At 36.7% G+C, this 20,227-nt stretch overlaps 2 protein-coding genes and 1 non-coding gene across 6 annotated transcripts in view; 2 read left to right on the forward strand and 1 right to left on the reverse strand.

Annotated features, from left to right (window-relative positions):
- if (integrin subunit alpha inflated) overlaps positions 1-9,936 on the forward strand; it is a 74,438-nt gene extending 64,502 nt beyond the window's left edge. For 2 of the 4 annotated variants that reach the window (XM_013325128.1, XM_013325129.1), the window contains 20 exons: positions 51-99; positions 260-316; positions 1,920-2,095; positions 2,282-2,488; positions 2,578-2,677; positions 2,789-3,023; positions 3,310-3,476; positions 4,073-4,218; positions 4,456-4,649; positions 4,971-5,220; positions 5,469-5,629; positions 5,811-5,986; positions 6,196-6,330; positions 6,504-6,569; positions 6,713-7,511; positions 7,596-8,035; positions 8,147-8,238; positions 8,333-8,479; positions 8,559-8,789; positions 8,992-9,936. In XM_013325128.1, the coding sequence (XP_013180582.1) occupies positions 51-99; positions 260-316; positions 1,920-2,095; positions 2,282-2,488; positions 2,578-2,677; positions 2,789-3,023; positions 3,310-3,476; positions 4,073-4,218; positions 4,456-4,649; positions 4,971-5,220; positions 5,469-5,629; positions 5,811-5,986; positions 6,196-6,330; positions 6,504-6,569; positions 6,713-7,511; positions 7,596-8,035; positions 8,147-8,238; positions 8,333-8,479; positions 8,559-8,789; positions 8,992-9,069 (3,906 nt within the window). In that variant the 3' untranslated portion in view covers positions 9,070-9,936. The remainder of the gene's footprint in view (positions 1-50; positions 100-259; positions 317-1,919; positions 2,096-2,281; positions 2,489-2,577; positions 2,678-2,788; positions 3,024-3,309; positions 3,477-4,072; positions 4,219-4,455; positions 4,650-4,970; positions 5,221-5,468; positions 5,630-5,810; positions 5,987-6,195; positions 6,331-6,503; positions 6,570-6,712; positions 7,512-7,595; positions 8,036-8,146; positions 8,239-8,332; positions 8,480-8,558; positions 8,790-8,991) is intronic. The other 2 variants (XM_013325130.1, XM_013325131.1) reach the window with 1 other exon arrangement.
- Positions 9,937-11,882: 1,946 nt separating this feature from the next.
- LOC106127054 (uncharacterized) lies at positions 11,883-12,361 on the forward strand. Its single transcript, XM_013324998.1, has one exon. The coding sequence runs from the start codon at positions 11,967-11,969 to the stop codon at positions 12,342-12,344; it is 378 nt and encodes a 125-aa protein (XP_013180452.1). The 5' UTR covers positions 11,883-11,966; the 3' UTR covers positions 12,345-12,361.
- Positions 12,362-19,428: 7,067 nt separating this feature from the next.
- TRNAA-AGC (transfer RNA alanine (anticodon AGC)) lies at positions 19,429-19,501 on the reverse strand. Its single transcript has one exon. It is a non-coding gene; the product is annotated as a tRNA-Ala (tRNA).
- Between the last annotated feature and the right edge of the window lie 726 nt (positions 19,502-20,227).

Here is a 20,227-nt window from a genome sequence, read left to right on the forward strand (position 1 = left end):
GTAAACTATTTAAATGTAAATTATTAAGTAATGAATGTATGGATTTTCAGGATGGCGAAAGACTGTTTATGGGAGCGCCTGGTACATTTTATTGGCAAGGTAAGCTAGTAATAAATAATATTTAGAAGACGCAAAACCTTTGTTACAGATGTTGTCATAGAATAGAAAGGTTTTGCGTTCTCTAAAGTTTGATTATTTGTATTTATTTTGAATTTTTATGTATAGATATAAAACTTTAAATTATAATAAAAATCCACAGGAAGAACGATATCAATAGACACTAGCGCATGGTTCGACTACTTTATGCCGAAGGAAGGTAAAGAGAAATGTCCTTGACGGCCTCTCCATGTAACTCTTAACCTAAATAACATAGCGACAGGCTTACATACGCCTAATCCTTCGAAACAAACCTGCAGATACATTTTCAGAATTTTTCAACCAACATTTCTGTGACTTTGAACCTGAGAGTTTAATTAAATTTCATATGACTACATCTAAAAAAAAATAGCAAATGTTATGTTAAATAATTTCAACTTTCCAAATGAAGATATTTCCGCACAATAGGGATTGCATTTAAAATTACATCCAAGAATCTATTTTGATAAATATTTTGACTATTTAGGGATGTAGAATAATTTGGTACAAGTATTTGTAAATTGTAGTTCATTGGTATTCTTTTAATTTTTAACAGAACAAAAATAAAATCAAGACTAAAAACAACTTGCTTATCTCTCCGTTACTCCTCCAAATGTCACAGAAACAATGTTGAAATTCTACCCATTGACATTCATGTCAACTCATCGATCATTCGGCATAAATCAATGCCAGAACAAAGCTTCGACTAACGTGAAATGAGCCGTCCCATTATATCGACTATCCATACAATCCATGTCCATTAAACATTCAACTATAGATGGACCATATATTGGTGTAGATGCACGAAACTTCATTGTAATCATGGCCTGTCCACAAAATATTGTGCTAACTCGATGTCTGAATAAGATATTAAGGAATAAGGTTTTCGGGACGTAGATCCTGGGAAAATTATAAATGTGTTAGATAAACTAATCTTACTATATTATAAAAATACTACGCTTCGTCAAGGCTTTATGGTAAACAGCAAATTGAAGGTGTCTTCTTAATTTAGCCGGATTTGTTCCGAGGGGTGGCACAAAATCGAAAATAGAATGCTTTCGATGTTCATTAACAGCTAACGACTTTTTGAGTTCATCAGGAGTGCTTTGAACTTTCGTTTGGTTTTATCTAATTAATTTTAATTTAAATTGTCCTTTTACTATTTTTGATTGTGTTCCTCCTTTCGACAGAACTATAAGGGATTTTGATTTTATATTTACTTTTGACGGATATGTATAATTTTATTTACACAGATCTCCAATATTATTTAAAAGTGCAAAGACTAATTCTGAACCCATTATTACCATTACAAAGTTTATTATGGGTTTTATTGGTTTGATTAACGCTTCAAATAAACGGGGCCCACGCTTTTAACTAATTAGTAAAGAATTTAAACCATAATTGGCTTTTAACAAGGGATTCGGTAAAATTTAATACCATAAATGGTGATTATTTTAATCTTAGAATTTTAATTACGCTTTCATTGAAAAAGGTCCAAAATATTGGATGAAACAAAATGTGTTATTTGTAAATATTTGAAATTGTATTAATTTGTTGTACATCCACTAATAATAATATAACAGAACAAAATTATTTAAAAATTAATAAAATAAGATGAACAAAATGTGTCGTAATTTTCATTTAAAAAAAATGCAAAAAATATTTCAAGGAAAACTTGAATTCTATAACATCATAAAAAAATCAGTATTCGTAAAAATAAATATAAAACTAATTTAATTTAAAATATATTGGATCAAATTCAGACTAATGCTTCTTCTGTCCAGGACAACTCAAAGTGCAGATGATCAACGGCAAGAGAAGTTTCATCGCTACTCAAGAGGCCAGCTCTAGTTACGATGACTCGTACATGGGCTACTCTGTGACTGTAGGAGATTTCACTGCACAAGGAGAGCAAGCAGTCGCCGTCGGGGTACCTAGAGGGGCTGATTTGAAGGGATTGGTTAGTAAAGTCTCAGATTGTTGACGTTTGTTTAGGATTTTTTACTTCTGAGTCGTAAGAAAAGAGTTGTTTTTAATTTTTAATTTTAGCATTATTTGTTTTTTTAGCCTTTTATTTTATTCCTCTTCTTTCATTCTGATTGTTCGAAAAACTCGTAAAAATTTTTATAAGAATTTATATGTTTAGGTTGTACTTTACACTTGGGATTTGATGAACATCAAAAACATTACGGGCTCACAAATCGGCGCCTACTTCGGCTACTGCCTGGCCACCGGCGACATCGATGGTGACGGCACTGATGACGTCATCGTCGGTGCTCCAATGTTCACTAAGCCTAAGTCCAGTGGCTACGAGCATGGGAGAATATACGTCATCTATCAAGGAAAGGATAGGGTAAGAAACCTATTTTGAAAGTCCCCAATCAGTATCGTAAGTAAGATTTTCTTTGATCGGTATTTAATTTCTGATGGTTAACTTTACAGGCATTTGTGAAGAACCACGCGCGGACAGGAGAAGTCTCTAGGGGCAGATTTGGATTGGCCATCACATCACTTGGAGATATAAACTACGATGGATTTGGAGGTACCTACTTCTCTGCATTGTCTATAATTTCATAACACCAAACTAAACATTTATTCTTTAATTAGATTTAGTCAAGATAATCATGTCTAAGTCAAATTTTCTTGCTTGCAGATATAGCAGTGGGCGCGCCTTACGGCGGTGAGAACGGCAAAGGCGTGGTGTACATCTACCATGGCGGCGAGGGCGGCATCGCGGAGAAATACTCGCAGGCCATCACCGCCGAGGAGATCAGCCCCTCTCTCAGCACGTTCGGATTCTCTTTGTCCGGCGGAGTGGACCTCGATGACAATCACTACACCGATCTGGCCGTTGGTGCTTACAAATCAGACAGCGTTGTGTTCCTGAAGTAAGTATAAGTATATTTGTTTTGTTTAGTAACTTCTTCATTAATTATGTACTTTTTTTGGCAAGGTTATATTCTAGAAATATAAAATATACGGAAATAGTACTTCCTTCTTTTTGCTATTGAAGGAATTTCATGCTTTTACACTGCGCACAGGTAAAGTTGCTCCCAGGATAATATCTTTTTACAAACATTACCTAGTCATTTTATTTCTGGGACTGCGACAGTTATCATGGTATTTATATGAAAAGTTGAAATTAGGTGTTTAATTTAAATCTCTTTGCTGCAGATCCCGACCCGTGGTAAAAGTGATGGCAGGGGTGAAGTTCACGGGCGCCAGTAAGCTGATCTCCATGTCTGAGAAGAACTGCCGGCTAACAAACGGCACGCAGGTCTCCTGCGCTCATCTCATGTACTGCCTCTCTTACAACGGGATCAACGTCGACCAACAAATAGGTAACCGATACCTCCATAAAGTTCTTTCGTCACTTTCCTGATAAATTCCAAAATTTCTAATCAATTTTAATGCGCTTTTCATCAACATATGGACTGATTCACGAGAAAGATTTATATGTAATCAATTTCTCACAAAGTGTGTATGTAATTGAAATTTCTCTTTTCCAAGCGGAAGGATATATCTGTTACTTCGGTGAGTGATGGTAGAAGCAAGTAGTTCATCACAGTCTACGTTATCGTTTAAATGTTCATTACATTTTCATTTAATGAGTACCCGGAAAAGGAGAAAGATTGTATATAGGATGTTAAAAACGCACCAGATACTCTTTAGTTACACTTCAATGTTAGAATGTTTTTTTTCTCGATGTGTCGTAGTATGAGCTTTTAGTTGTTTTCAAAAATGCAACGTGGTTATTATTTGTTATTTGACAAACGCCAGAAAAGAAAGCATCTAAAAATATACATGTATATTATTAGGTACATCTAAGTTGTAAATACTGAATCGGAATGTAAATAAATACGTAATGTATTTTAAAGCTTTGTAAATACAATATTGTTATTGGAAGTGTATTTGACTTCTCTCACGTGGTTATTAGATTTCGAGGTGACCCTGGACCTGGACTCCCGGCAGAAGAGCAATAAGCGCATGTTCGTATTCGACACGAGGCAGAGCACTTACACTACGCACATTCTGCTTACCAAAGAACAGGAAGAGTGCCGCGAGATGGAGGTCTATCTTGACGTGAGTATACATCACAGTTTAAGTAAACAATGTATCATTAAAACAGTAATATTGTTTACTAAGCGATTTTGCCCTGTCTATATTTCTGTTGGGCGCCAACAATGACTTTAAACTTTAAGACGACTTATTAGATCTACGATGCACGCATCTGTGTATATATACATATAAACAGTCTACAAGTAATTGTAGCAAAAGTTTGTTCTTTTGGTATCATTTGGCTATGCAATGTCATCTCAGGAGGAGATTCGCGACAAGTTGAGCCCCATCGAAGTGAAGATGAGTTACGAGTTGGTGACGCAGCCGTCGGGCGAGGTGGTGCCGCCCGTGCTCGACCGCACCAAGAGCATCGTGCAAACAGACTCACTCAATATACAGAAGAACTGCGGCCCCGACAACATCTGCATACCAGACCTTAGCATGGCTGCTTCCACGTAAGTAACCAATGCGATTTAGGGTCCTTCAAGAAGCATATAAAATTCAATTTAAATTGGACAAGGCTACTACTTTTGGTTTTAGAAGGCATGGTTCATAAATTTATGGCATTTATACCAAGAAAAATATTGATATAGTCTCCTGCGATATTAAAACTAAAGATTTGATCACTATTGTAATTGCAGATCTTTATCTAGATTTTTAGGCCATGCCTCCTTCTAGAAACAACAGACGGCATTTGATTGACACATAGTGATTTAAGTATAGATTACAACCATATAATTAACAAAAATAAATTATGAACTTTATTAAAATTCCAGACAACAAACCAATTTCGTCCTGGGCACTGGTGAGAACTTGAACATCGACGTGAAGATCTACAACTACGCAGAGGACGCGTACGAGGCGGCGTACTTCCTGCAGCTGCCGGCCGGCGTCAACTACACCCGCATGGAGCGCCTCGACAAGGAGACCGCCGACGCCGCCACCGTCTACTGCACCGTCAAGAATAGAGCTGGACACAACGTGCTCAAGTGTGAACTCGGCAACCCTATGGCCAGTGACCAAAAGGTATGAGACAAAGATTAAGAGTTGAGCTTTTAGTAAACTTTTAGCAACTGAATTAGTGGTACACTATGGATTACCATTAAGCGATAAAGTTTAGATTGCTGTACGCTGTGTTATTTATTTTGAACAAAAGACGAAATAGAATGGAAGAAGTTTTGTGCAAAGCATTTACTTTTAAGATTGATGTATTATGAGTTAAATATTTCTACATACTGTTAGTCACAATGATTGATAAGTGAATGATTTTCCAGCTGAACTTCCGCGTGGTACTGGAGGTGGACTCGCAGGTGAACGAGCTGACGTTCGACATGGAGGTGAATTCCACCAACCCCGAGCCGCCGGAGAGCCGCAAGGACAACAAGATGCGTCTGGCTATCGGCGTCATCGTCAAAGCTGATCTATCCATTATCGGGTAACTCACTTGCTTATAGAAAAATTAGGCCGTAAAAAATTGCGAATTATAGTTGGATTGGGAGTTATCAATTCTATTCGTAAAAACAGATTTTTAACTTACAAATTATTTCTTAAGCCATCAAAGTGCTAAGTTTTTTAGCTGGAATACAACCTGAGTAATATTATTATTTTTATCATAGCACATCGGATCCCCCGGAGCTGCACTACAATGCGTCCCTGTACGATGCCATAAATCCTAAGAACGACTCGGCGCTGGGTCCTCAGATCATCTACAAGTACAACATCAAGAATGAGGGTCCCTTCGCCGTCGACGAAGCGGATATCTACATTATGTGGCCTTACCAGACACTCACAGGTGACAAAACCCCCACTCTAATACTAAAAAAGAATTTTTTGTTTCATGAAAACGTTTACGTTCCACATCTTGTTTATCTGTGGCGGTATTTTCAATATTTATTTGTTTTTATTGCTATTTTATAGTTATATCCAACTTAAATGTGTCTTTGCTCCGTTTGTGTCTACTCTCAAATATCCTTGTTAATTCTAAACTGTAACGTGTTTCAGGCGAGAACCTGATGTACATGTTGGTGCAGCCGCAGAGCCTGGGCGAGCTGGTATGTGACGTGGCGCGTCAGGTCAACCCTGCCAACCTGCAGGTTGCCAACCCCTACGCCTACATGCTCACCAAGGAGAAGGAAGGTCAGTCCTCGTACAGCAAATGTTACCAAATCGCGCCAACAAAATTAGCAATTCACATAATAAATCGTTTATATTCTTTGCTGTTATATTATACTTGACTTGTCTTGTACCAACAATAAATTTTAAAATATTTAATGTTTTCGTTATTTGTAAAAGGGTTTAATTATTTGCAGCTATGTTGAGCAGCGGCATGTACGCCGCCGCCCAGCTCTCCGGAGGCAGCGGATACTACGGACAACGTATGTATTTCAATTTTTTTAATTATTCTTCAACAAAACTAATTTTTCATTCTACAGTAGTCATAAACTAGAAACAAATTGTTGTTTGCAGGCCATAATTGTTGTCATTTATTACTTTAAATACAATACATCAAATATTACAGAATTCTGGGAACAAAAATCTTTTACAAATGAAAACACTCAGAGCGGTAAAGTATCCGGCGGCGTTTCTGGCGGACAAATGTACGGTGGCGAGGCTGCCGGAGGAAATTTCGCCAGCGGTGGCGCCGCCACTGGACAGTATGGTGGCGGACAGGTCTACCATACTCAATACGGTAACAGACACGTCGCCAGCGGCGGCTATGGTGGTGGACAGACGTCCGGCACGCAGTACGGAAGCGGACAAGGTGGCAGGCAGTTCAGTGCCGGCGCCGCGGGCAACAATGGAGGCACCTACTTCTACAACAAGACATGGACCAGCGGCAACGACTTCGGGGAGGACTTGACGGCGGAACAACAGGAACAAATAAGGAAAGCTTTGCTGGCGGCGTCTACCAATCCCAACTACCAAGGGTCCGTTGAAAGGAAATTCACCGAGGGAAGCTACAGTCAAGGTGGCAGCGTCGAGGGTCAAAGTTCGTACGGCCAAGGGGGTAGAATAAACTATGGACAGGGTCAAGGGTCCTACGTCCAAGGAGGTCAAGTCCAACAGCAAGGTGGCTTCGAAGGTAACCAACAAAGCGGCTACGGCAATGGCTACGCGGTGCATGGCTTCGTGCAAGGAGGTCAGGGTCAAGGAGCGGTCGAGAGCGGCGGTGTGTATGGCCAGGACGGACAAGTGGTGCGAGTTAGAAACAAGACGATAGTTTACGATCAAAATCATAATATTATATCTCAGACTGAAACGAGTACAGAGTATGGATCCTTGGGGCACGATGGTGAAGCTGGCAGTTCTTTTAATACGTAAGTAACTTTGCTTTAATTTTCCAACGTGTGTTTCAGTGATTCTAAAAAACATAATGATAGTTAATTTTACTTGCTTTTCAGGTACGTGAACAGTCAAGCGGGCAACCAAAACCGAGGATCCGGGCAAAGCTTCGTTCACGGCTCGTGGTCCACGACGGAGACCGTTAATCCTGACCTCTTCAAAGCCGGCTCCAGCAAGTTCCGAGGGCAGTCCAGCGTCACCGTCGTGGGCGATGAGGACGAAGACGAAATAGGCGGCTTCGGAGCGTACGCCGCGAGCAACCCTAACAACGAATTCAGATTCGGTATCGCTGATGTTTCTGGAAGTCAAGGAAAGCAAGCTTCAGGAAGTGCCCAAAGCGGCTCCGGTGGTTTTTCTAACTCTGGTCACCAGTCGAGCTACGGGAATGCTCAGAATTCCGGATACCAAGGCGCAGGAGGATACCAAGGAGGCAGTTATCAGGGAGGAGGCGCTTACGCCACCAGCGGCGGCAGCAGCTACTCATATTCTTCGCAAACAGGTATTTATAAGCAGTGCCGTCTGTCACAAGTTACCCGGAATAAGTTTTATAAATTCTGCACTGTTCTAGTCCTGTTTTAGCAGAATATGATTAGCTTTCTTTTATATTTAGGTGGCCAAAGCAGTTACAGCTCTCAGTCGGGAGGCAGTTTCGGGGCGCAGTCGCAGCGCCGCGAGAGCACCAGACGCCGTCGACAGGATCAGGTAAAGAAAAGTTGAAATTGCCAAATAGACATGGAGACTCGTAATGTTCATTTCCACCGATGAACGAGACAAATATCACAATATAACATTTCAGGTGGATCTGGAATTGAAGGAGATACTACAGAAGTGCGAGGAGAAGTACAAGTGCGAGGTGGTGCGGTGTCGCACCGGCCGGCTGGCGAAGGGGCAGGAGGTCTGGGTAGCCTTGAGGTCCAGGGTCAACGCCTCCGTCTTGAGTGAGGTAAGAAAAACAATACATGATGAGTACATGGCTGGTGACATGATAAATGAGGCTATATTATATGAGTGCGCATGCGCAGATGTCTGCGGAGCGCACGGTGGTTCTGTCGACGCTGGGCGCGGCGCGCGTGTCGCAGCTGGGAGGCGGGCGCGTGGGCAACGTGGGGGCGTGGCACACGGCGGAGGCGCGCGCCTCGCTGTCGCCGCAACTGGAAGCGCCGGCGGGCGGCGGCGTGCCGCTCTGGCTGGTCGTGCTGGCCGCCGTGCTCGGTGCGCTGCTGCTGCTGCTGCTCATCTATGTACTCTACAAGGTATTACAAAAGGCATATTTTAACGTTTGTGATAAAGGATTTTTATACCAAGTAACATTCGAAACCATTGGAAAGGAAGCGTTGCCACAAAGTAGGAGGTATGAGGACAGCGAATACCTTTCAACTTTTTCTTAATACAAGTGCGCGATGCAACAAGGCGATATAAGCCGATCTTAAAATAAAGAAAACGATTAAATTTCAGTGCGGCTTCTTCAAGCGCAACCGTCCCTCGGACCACGCGGAGCGGCAGCCGCTGAACGGTCGCGACGAACATCTTTGATATCCGACCACCGACCTGGGCGTGGCGAGCGACACGCCCGGCACCGCCCGCACACACGACACCATAGACACCGCGGACACTGCGGACACTGCGGACACTGCGGACACCGCAGACACCGCCGACACGGCTGACTCCAGCTCGTCCAGTTCGTCGACTGACGCAGCCAGTGACGTCACCAGCCAAGACTCTTCTAGCGGAAGGTACTGACAACACGCTAATCATAAAAAAGTCCTCGTATTTAAGTTTTAATTTACTTTTATTTAAAATATCTTGTCTGGCCTGTTTCTTTCTGACAACAAAGGCTGTAGAATTTGTCAAAATAATGTCAATTATCAATACTTGCTTTCGTCTATATGTGTATAGTTTCAAGTATAGTCATTTAGGTAATTCCGCTGGTGATGTCACTGCAGTTGTAATGGTGTTAACACCTCACATAGATGGCAGACAAAGTAGATAATCCAAAAAATCCTTACTATGTAGTTGTACACATCGTATACGTAAATAATAGGACAACTTACATCTTTTAATATTTTAGATACTTTGTCTCCCAGCTATGTTTCTAGATATTTTAATAAAATGAAAACTAGATTTTAACTAGATTTGCAATAATTAGCTCCGCAATTATCTGCCAATTGTAAATACAATGTACAGTCGCACACTTAAAGCCTCATGAAATATTGTAAAAAAAATGATTATTTTTTCCGCTGAGCCTTAGATGTTTTTTGTTCAAAAAACTTAATAAGACTTCGATGGATAGTTGAAATCACATGTTTTTATATCGTTTAGATTATTTACTAGTCACTTCAATGAAATATATAATGTAATGTTCACGATAAGAGATTATAGTAAACAAGAAAGAAAAAAAAAGAAAAAACATAAACTTGTGACGTGTGTAGTTAGAAAATGTGATCTATAGGAATGCGTTATAAGTCTATTTTTATAAAATGGCAATATTGCACTATTTTAATATTATTGAATACTGGCCGAAATGTATGCAGTATTTATTACAATTATAAATATTAAAAATATTTGAAAATTGTCCTCCTAAATATTTAAAAATAATGATATTATTTTTTTAACAATTCAGGGATACTTATATGGGATGTCGGGAACCACGTGTACAATGGAGTGCCATTCCTCGGTCGAAAATATGACGAATAAACGCAACTTTTCACTATCCAAAGTTGCTTCGTTTAGCCGCTAGGGGGCTCTAAGAACTCTGTTGTATACGTCATTCCCTGACATCCTGTATATTTCAAAATTTCATATTATTTCAAAGCGCGTTAGTAATTTTTTTTTAATCAAAAAAGCAATAATTTCTTAAATTAGTCAATTAAAAATAACATATCTGTCTACGGTTTAAATGTATTTTTAAAATATTATATATGTATTTCGTAATTTAAATTAGTGAAATAACAATAAAGCACATTTTGCACAAATGTATACAATTGAAAAAAAATTACTCTAAATATTTTAGTTAAACATAATATGTAAATAAATTTCTGAATAGTTCATATATTTAGAGAAATTTACAATAGTCTATTTGGAATATTTTTCTTGTGGGTTTTAAAAAAAACTATGCATTAAGCTGAAATAAATGCAAAATTAAATGGAAATATTACGGTCGATTCTAATTTATTAAATCTGATAAGTTTTGGTACACAAATACTTTAATTATTTATTATATTATCTTATATTTAATATAGATATAATAAAAAGAAACTGAATCAATCTACGTGCCTTCTATTAACTGCCAGTTACTAATAAAATTTAATGTAAATATTATAAGACTTTATTGTTTTATTAATAATTTTTAATTGTTACATTTTTCCACAGAATTTAAATTGTTCTGTTTTTTTTGTACTTAATTTTTGTAGATACACAATTAGAAATCAGGCAATATTTTTTTTAAATTAAAAAATCGAGATATCTACATTTTTCAACTATACATTTTTTAAATCTATTCTTTTTCTTCAAATTAAATTCTGTGAAAAAATATAAACGTATAAGATCCTTGTGAGCGATATAGGCGCTTTTGTTACATTTTTATTTTAATAATTTATTCGTCATAATTGTATTAATTACAAATAATTCCGCTTCTACTTATAAGTTAATTGAACTAAAATATAAATATAGAAGCGATAATAATGAAGCGAAAAAATTATTTTGGTTGTTTGTCTGGGTATTTTTTGCATTTACCAAAAAAAAAAAAATTAAAATCGTAATAAATTTTTTTGTTTTAAAAATGTCTTTTTAATATCGCCTTTAATTCCTTATAAATCATAGCAGTACATGTTAAAAACGATATTTTTAAAAGTAATTATTCAGTCGGAAGCTAGTCAAGCGAGAGGTCATGGGACTGCGATATTTTTATGCTTGTAGAGGTTTCTGTCTAACCAGAGTTACTCGCTTATGGATGTCGTCTGTCGACTGTCAGATTCGACTGTACAGACGAGTACACAAAATAATTAGTGTAATGACGTAATATATAAAATAATATAAATAAGAAAGATTACATTAGGCTCGCTGTCCCTTGATAACGTTGATATGGCATTTAAACGATAGTTCATTTAAACCTACCTTAACTTGATATTTTAAAATTAGATAGTGTAGAAATAACTTGTCTGAACTCTACTCTATCTAGATACGATATATATTTAATAAGTTCTAAATTATCGATCTTCAAATTGACTATTATGAAAAAAAACTAACGCAATACGTTTAAAAAGTTTGCAGACAGACTTATATCATAACAGACGCATTTACTAAAAGATAACGCGCCTATATAAAAGAATATATGCACGTTCATATATCATAAGTAAGGAGTGATTGAGCGAACGCTATCCAGAACAAGAGTTCTTTAAGTTTTCTAAGAAGAAAACAAACGAATAACGAAAATGAAAACGATTTACGTAATAAGTGTAATTGCCTTGCTCGCAGTTGTGCCAACGGCGCATGGACATTTGGATGAACTTCTTTTTGGTATCGGCAATACAGTGAGAGGTATCCAACAGAAATTCGGTTTCGGACTCTCTCTGGGTTTCGGACACCCTAATAATGGATACAACAATGGATACAATAATGGATACACTGATCTATACCGGCTGCAGCAGGAAAATGAATATTTAAGACGACAATATGAAGCTATGGTACACAGAGATCGTAGACCTGATGCTGAGCAGATACACGTGCATAACAACAACTATATGGTGATGAAACCAGCCTATTATGACCCCGACAGAACGGCTGCCGGCATAGATCTACGAAATTTGTGAAGTGGCATAACATGAACCCGTATTCGTAGACTACTCTCCCCGCATCTCTATTATTTAATAAAGAGTAAAAGAAACCAAATGCGAAGTGTTCAAAGTTAAATTAAAAAAATGAAATGATTTATAAACTACATGTGTTAACTAAATTATGAGTGATTTTAAGATATACCATATTTTATAATTCTTTCTCCTTGTTTGTAATTAACTATATTTTTAATGGAAAGTGTTAAATGATTTGTGTTTTGTTTATTTTTGTAATAAATAAAATGAATTGAAATGTACATATATTTTTTTAATCAAACTAACGTTACTGGAAATACGGAATGCACACTTTTAATGTGATCGTACTGTTTAAAAGATAAATTTAATTTTTGTTCTGAAATGAATTATTTATATTAGCCGTGCTTGAAATTCTGTATTCGGGTGGCATTTTAATGACTGAGATTAAATATTTTACTTAAAAAATAAAATCTATATATATAAAAGAAAGTCGTGTTAGTTACACTATTTATAATTCAAGAACGGCTTTACCGATATGGTTGAAAATTGGTGAGGAGGCAGCTTCGAGTCAGGAGACGGACATAGGATACTATTTATTCATCTTTATTTTTTCGAATTTATACCTTTAAGAGCTGCTTTAATTTAACTTACTAATATTATAAATGCGAATGTTTAGATGGATGTGATGAGGATAGATGGATGGGTGGGCTACACTAATTAAGTTTTTAGATATATCAACGCGGACGGAGTCGCGGGTGACAGCTAGTATAAAACAGATTTATCTTACAAAACATTCACATAACCCTTTCATATTCCCATACAAACTTCCACACCCTATTTTAGCTGACTGATAGACTTATTAAAGTCATATTAGACTATAGTAGAGGGTACCCTATGTTACGGTTGACAATGCTTTCATCTACCGTTAGCTCAGAAAGTTATGACGTCACACATATTTTTGAACTTCTTTACCGATATGTACTAGTTGCATCACGACACTATCCTCCACCTTAATAAAAACGGATAGAACATATGAAAAACGAAAAACACGTTAGTACTTGACTGGGATTGAACAAGGAGGGCTAGACAAAGTACATTCGCTCCGAAGCATAACGAACTTAAAAAATGTATAGAACCGACATTAACTTTCGACTTGTCACGTGATTGTCGCGCGTCAGTTCTATAAGTTTTGGAAATTTGTTAAGGAATCGCATCGGAGCGAAAGCACTTTGTCTTGTCCCTTTGGTTCTGATTATGGTCCGCTTCAATTAAGTGCTTTGCAGCTGAGCCACCGACCCTCGGTCACTTATCTGATCTGTCATCTCAATGAATAGAAATAAACGTTTTTTATTTATGAACACAGATCCGTCATTACATCGAGTTGCATCGCTCGGAATTTCCGTTGTATTTACCACAATTATCAAGTATTGACCTGAGGTTATCAAACACATAAAAAATATTTATATTACTAGAACTGTCCTGGCCTTTTTTAAAAGATTATGTAGCTATTTACGAAAAAATATATTTAGCGTTAATATTTAAAAATATATTTGATTTTGTTAATCATACTGATATGTTTTTGAGATTCTTCTGGATAGCAAATGTTTAATTCATATAAACGGCTACTAAATACGATTTTCACAAAAATTCTCAATAACGCGTATTCCCACAATAGATGTTTTTCATCTTGGTAACATTTACTACTAGCTGTCGCCCGCGACTATGTCGCAGTGTATTAGTAGAAACTTAATAAGTGAATGTATTGTCCTCCAGACTATGTTCTACAACTATACCAAATTTCAGCGAGATCCATGCAGTCGTTTTGGAGAGACCTTCAAATTAACATCCATCCAAACATTCGCTTTTATAATAAGAAAAGAAGAAAGATATTAGTAAATTGGTGTAATAAAACAAATTACTAACAATTGGCTATTATTGTTATTTTTTTATAATCGTTCAAAATGTTATATAAAAGCTACAAAAACAGTTCAATACGTATAAATAAAAGCGGGAATTGATCATAAAGTAAATATCGAATGAGAGCAAAGGCAACAAAGCCACAGAGTATATTGCCGGGCTTTAGTAGGAACGGCGCATCGTGATATATGAAGAACAATAAAAGAAATTGGATAGAGCGCGAAACGCGGCCTCCTCTCCCGATATAACAGCTAGTAAGCTATCAAGTTCTAATATAATTGAGCAGGGCAAAAATGCAATAGAACATTTCTCTAATATTAATTAATAACTTTTGTAATCCATTGAATAGTAACACTTAGTAACTAGACATAGAAGAAGACGCACAGAAAGATATTGTTTTCCCCTTGCTATGAGTCCCTGCCTTTGCCATCCTTGTAAGAAAAGAACAGGAAGGGGAAGCGAACTGTAATCTTTTTCCGGTCTCTAGCAGGGACACTCTTCATATGGTAAACAGAATAACTTCCACCAGTCTTTAGGGTATTCGTGGTATTACACCTGTCTAGCTGGACTATTCTAAATGTTTTGACCTAACATACAAAACTTACAGACTCACCTTCGGTACATGACAAACAAATAGTTTAGTATTTTATTTTTATTATACTTAAAAAATAGAATATACTCGTGGTGTTTTCAGTTAATTCACAACAGTATATACTTTTAAAATACATTGCATTGTTGTTTTAGTACTTAGTAGTTTCTCTACATATAAAACCGCAGAATACAGTTAGCCTGAAATAAATTAAAATAAATCCTTTCTTTGTGAAATTTAAACAGCATTCAAATATAAGCGCCATGTTTTATTGTTACATTTTAAAAGTTTAATAGCGTGATCTTTGTACTTTTTTATCAATGTAAAAATTAACGTTAATTTTGAGTTTTAGATTTTCTTCAAATTCAATAGTTTTTTCGCCATTAGTTAAAAATAGCAGTTGCCCGTGACTTCGAACGTGCGGAAATAAAAAATCTAGTAGTAGCTTATTTCACCCGGTGATAGCGTAAGTTCCCAACAATAAAATTATTTTTCAAATCAGCTAAATAGTTTCGAAAACTATTTAATGCAAACAAACAAACACATTTTTCCTCATTAACCCTTTTATAACATAAGATTAACATATAGATAAGTATGATAAAAATCTAACCCAAGGTGTAAGCTATGAAAATATCCCTTGTATTTACAGATATCGACGGAACACACCGCTCGGTAAAAGTATTCAAATTATTTTGGAAGTCAGGAAATTCCTTTCAAACGCTTCATTTATTTGGAAGGACTTTCTGATTAAATGCGTGTTGATTTATTTTCTTATTTCTTAAATAAATTGGCATTCTCCAAAGATTAACTGCGGCATTCATACTTATTTAGTTGTGCCACTAGATTAACGATCCGATAGAGTTATTAAATATTGACGCACGGTTTGAACTTACTGCAAATATTAAGTTCAATTACAAGATAAAACCTATCCTATTTTTAAGACTAAACTACACGTTGAAGAAGTTACGAAATTTAATTGAGATCAGGTTAGCTTTGGCAGTCTTGGGGTTAATCAACAAGCAATGTGACATGGGTTTTTTATGATAGATATCAAAATGTTTGCATTCAATAGGTCATAGACCTTAGTACAAGATAAGGCGCCTGTCTCTATATAAAACAAATCATTTAACATCCAGCTGTTCTATTTGCCTTAGAGTGGTCGTGTGACCGACCACCAGATACCACCACGCATCGACTGCTTTTGGAAAAAAACAAACGAATAACGAAAATGAAAACGATTTATATAATCTGTGTTATTGCCTTACTGGCAGTTGTGCCAACGGCGCGAGGACATTTGGATGAACTTCTTTTCGGCCTCGGCAATACAGTGAGAGGTGTCCAACAGAAATTCGGTTTCGGACTCTCTCTGGGTTTCGGACACCCTAATAATGGATACAATAATGGATACAATGATGAATACAGGCTGCAGCAGGAAAATGAATATTTAAGACGACAATATGAAGCTATGGTACACAGAGATCGCAGACCTGATACTGAGCAGATACACGTGCATAACAACAACTATATGGTGATGAATCCGGACGGGAAAGTTTATGGTAGCGATCCGACACAACAGCAAGCCTGATCGTGACGCTATGGGCATGATGACATGTACCCAAAGCAACGTATCATCAACATTACACGCCACTGAAATAATATAAGTATTATTATTATTCCGCATTCTTAAATATGGAGATACGTCAACCAAATAATATTCATTTAAGGCGTAGTTTCATTCATGCGTGGCGTGGTGCGAAAGTTTGTTCACGTCAAAGCGCCTACATACGACTTTATGGTATGCTATATAACGACTGGGTTAGACGAATCGCGCTATTATAGAATAAAGAAATTTAATAAGTTTTGTTCAATAATTACTTTACTTTACTTTACTTTACTTTACTTACTAATATTATGCTCAGTGTAACGTGTCATTTATTATTTTTAATACATTGTATTAAAAAGATTTTTATTATGAAAAAGTTTGTTATTATTCATTTGAGTTTTACGAGATTGTTGTCATGGATACCTTACATGGATAATGGATAGACACTCAGACCGGTCTATTATTATTATTTCGGACCTATTGGTACCAATAGTGCTATCCGTAATATTAGATCGATACCAGTAGAGCGTCATCATCAGCTCACTATACGTCCCCACCGAGGGGCTCGGAGCCTACCCTAAGTTAAGTGTGATTAGGCCATAGTCAACCACGCTGGCCAAGTACGGGTTGATTGACTTCACACATATCTGTGAATTTCTTCTCAGATATGTGCAGGTTGCATCACGATGTTTTCCTTCACCGTAAGAACGTCGGATAAATGTACATATGTAAATCGGAAATCGAAAAACACATTGGTTCATGGTGGGATTCGAGCCCAGAACCTGCAGATTGCAAGTGAAATGCTTGACCCCTGAGCCACCGACGCGCAGTAGAGCGTTATGTGGTTATGTTCTAGAACTTGTGTTGTACTGATATTATGGTACTTCAGTATCCATAAGTGCCCAAACGAATAATTAAGGGACCTTATTTTTATTTTATTATAAAAAAACTTTTGTAGTTAGCAATTCTAATTAAGCCAAGTCTTGTCGTTGTAGTAGGTAAATAGTATACAAGTCCGATGTATTTTCAATTAATTTTGATGACAATTTAGTATCTCAATCTGTATCAGGTCGATAATATAGACTAAATTACAATCTTCTGCAAAGGGAGCAATGTTTTACTTTGGTTATTATGAAGGAGATCACGGAATTCCCTCAAGACAAAGGACAAAAGATATCGCTCGGTTATTCCGATGTGTTTACTACAATTATTAATAATTTTGACCTGAAGTCACTTTATCTATTCATTATATGTAATAAATCTGATGGGTTTGTTTGTGTGCCTTTATTATTAGCAATTTTACTAATATTATAAATACGAATGTTTGGATGGATGGATGGATGAATGGATGTTTGTTTGAAAGTATCTCCAGAACGGGTCAATAGATGTGAAATTTAGAAGAACACAAAGGCTACACTTATCAAGTTTTTTTTTATTCCGCACGGACGGAGTCGCAGGCGACATCTAGTGATGTCGCTTAAAAATATACTCATTATATATATCAAATAATACTAACACATTTTACAATTTAATTTTAACAATGTTTTTACTATTCGTAAAATCACATTGAATAGGGATTTCTTTTAAAAATATCGCAGGTTAAAATATTGTGGCCTTTGCAGGGAACAATACTGAACAAAAGCTGGAAACATCTTCTGAGACGCGCTGATGGAATAGTATTTTGTGATAAATGAAATTGTTGAGTTTTATATCAAGTTACGACGCTTCTATAGATTAAAACTAGTGTAGGCAATATCAACATAAGTTAATTTATAGATCTCAAAAAATGCTGAAAGTGTAAGCTTTTGCCTTTTAGCACTCTTAATCATATATTAACGTAAATTAAAACCTCATTGTTACGTCTGTTTGTCGATTTCTGAACAGATTTCATTTAAATTATTTAAACTTTCGTGAGACATAATAATAAACTTATATAAAAATGGCTAAAACACTTAAGTATATTCGTCCGGTGGCGGCACCGACTAGTTTCGAGCCCATCGGGGGCCCTTCATCAGGGTAAGTAATGTCACTATACGTGAGTGTTTAGCCGTTTTTATACAAGATTTAATTTATCTATAGACATTAATAAAACTGGATTTACTTATTGAGTATTATGTAGCAGATGCCAGTGTTATACGGTACTTTATTGATCCTGCGCTGACGAAGTCGCGGTCCATCGTTAGTGTATTTGATTGACACGTAAAATTTAAGTATAGGCATAGTTTCTCTGAGGTCGCGGCGGATAGCTCGTAAGTGAGACCAACAACTTTATTATCATGCAATTGATAAAGACGTGTAACATAATATAAACATATAAATATATATATATATATATAATCGTTGATATATCACTTTGTGTTCATAAACATCTCGACGTTTGAATCAAGTGAGACGCTCGGTGCTTTGACGATATGAAAGTTATATACGTGTTTGCAATTTGCCTTTCGGTGTCACTTACTACTGCTGCTCCTACACGCGAATTTTTCCATGCAGTTGGCAACAAGATAAATGAAACCGCAAACGTTGTTGCATCTGAAGTTTATGGTTGGCTCGCTTTGGGTAATAAATTGGTTTTCGGTAAGCCCGAAGTAACCACAGTATCGCCGACTATAAGTCAAGAATCATTGTATAAATTGACAAAAGCTACAAACGAAATGGTTGATAAATTGAATAATGACAATGAATCTATTAAGAAGAATCTCGCAATGATCGTGGAGCAACAGGCCGGCGTCGGCAACGACCCTGACAGAACTGAAATTGGTCTAGATTTAAGAAAATTGTAAGTTTTAAGTATGTATTAAAAATATTTCTTGATGAAATTTTATTTCATATTGACCTCACTTAATATAAGTTTCTTTATTTTTTATTTCTTAACATTATTCATATGATTTGCTTTCGGAGAGTATAATATAAATTAGAAATACTCTGATTAAACTAATTAAACTTAAGAAAATAATTTGGAAATTAAAAAAAGTATTTGGAGGCACCGGGTATCGATCCCGGTACCTCTCGCATGCTAAGCGAGCGCTCTACCATCTGAGCTACGCCCCCGATGCTGGCTGACTCAAAAGTAGTTCATGCTGGCTACACGGCGCAAGGACAATGTTTTACTTTCACTTCTCACGACAGTTATTACTTAGTAAGTAACTTATTTGTTAGCCGGGGCCTGACGGTTAGGTAACAGAAAGCTTGCGCAGCGCCGCCGAGTGTGATACGCGGCGTTGTCTCGTGGGTGCTTTCAAATGCGTGTTAGCCTTTATATTCAACTTTTATGAATGATATTTCTTTCATTCTTAGCTGGCTATACATAGATACTAAACTACGTTTTTTCTTTTTTTTAAGCATAAAAATAAAAACTTAAAATCGCCATGACTGTAACATAACTCTAAAATAATTCTTCCATCGGTTAACATTTTGTGAGTTTGCTGATACTACTTCAAAGAGTCGTAATGAGATTTTAATGTAACTCCACGGGCGATAATCGCGTTTGAATTATTCACACCAGGCGAGCTCGAGTTAGGGTTGCTACCTATTCAGGTGAGTATCGTGCCACTCGAGGTGCGAGATACCGTGGAATTCTACTGCAGTTACATTAGTATGTTAAAGGTAGTCAAAAGGAATGAAAGGGATTATAGTATGTATTCATAGAAGTATCACGGCAGTGGAATTTTACGGTTATGTGTAACCGTTTTCATTCGTTTTCTAAGATTTTGTGAAACAAATGACTGCACTTTTTTACCATCTGCTAAAGACCAAGAATGCACATTTTTTTTTAAA

Source organism: Papilio xuthus, unplaced genomic scaffold (genome assembly GCF_000836235.2).
Source record: "Papilio xuthus unplaced genomic scaffold, Pxut_1.1 DF824888.1, whole genome shotgun sequence".
Taxonomy (NCBI): Eukaryota; Metazoa; Arthropoda; class Insecta; order Lepidoptera; family Papilionidae; genus Papilio; species Papilio xuthus.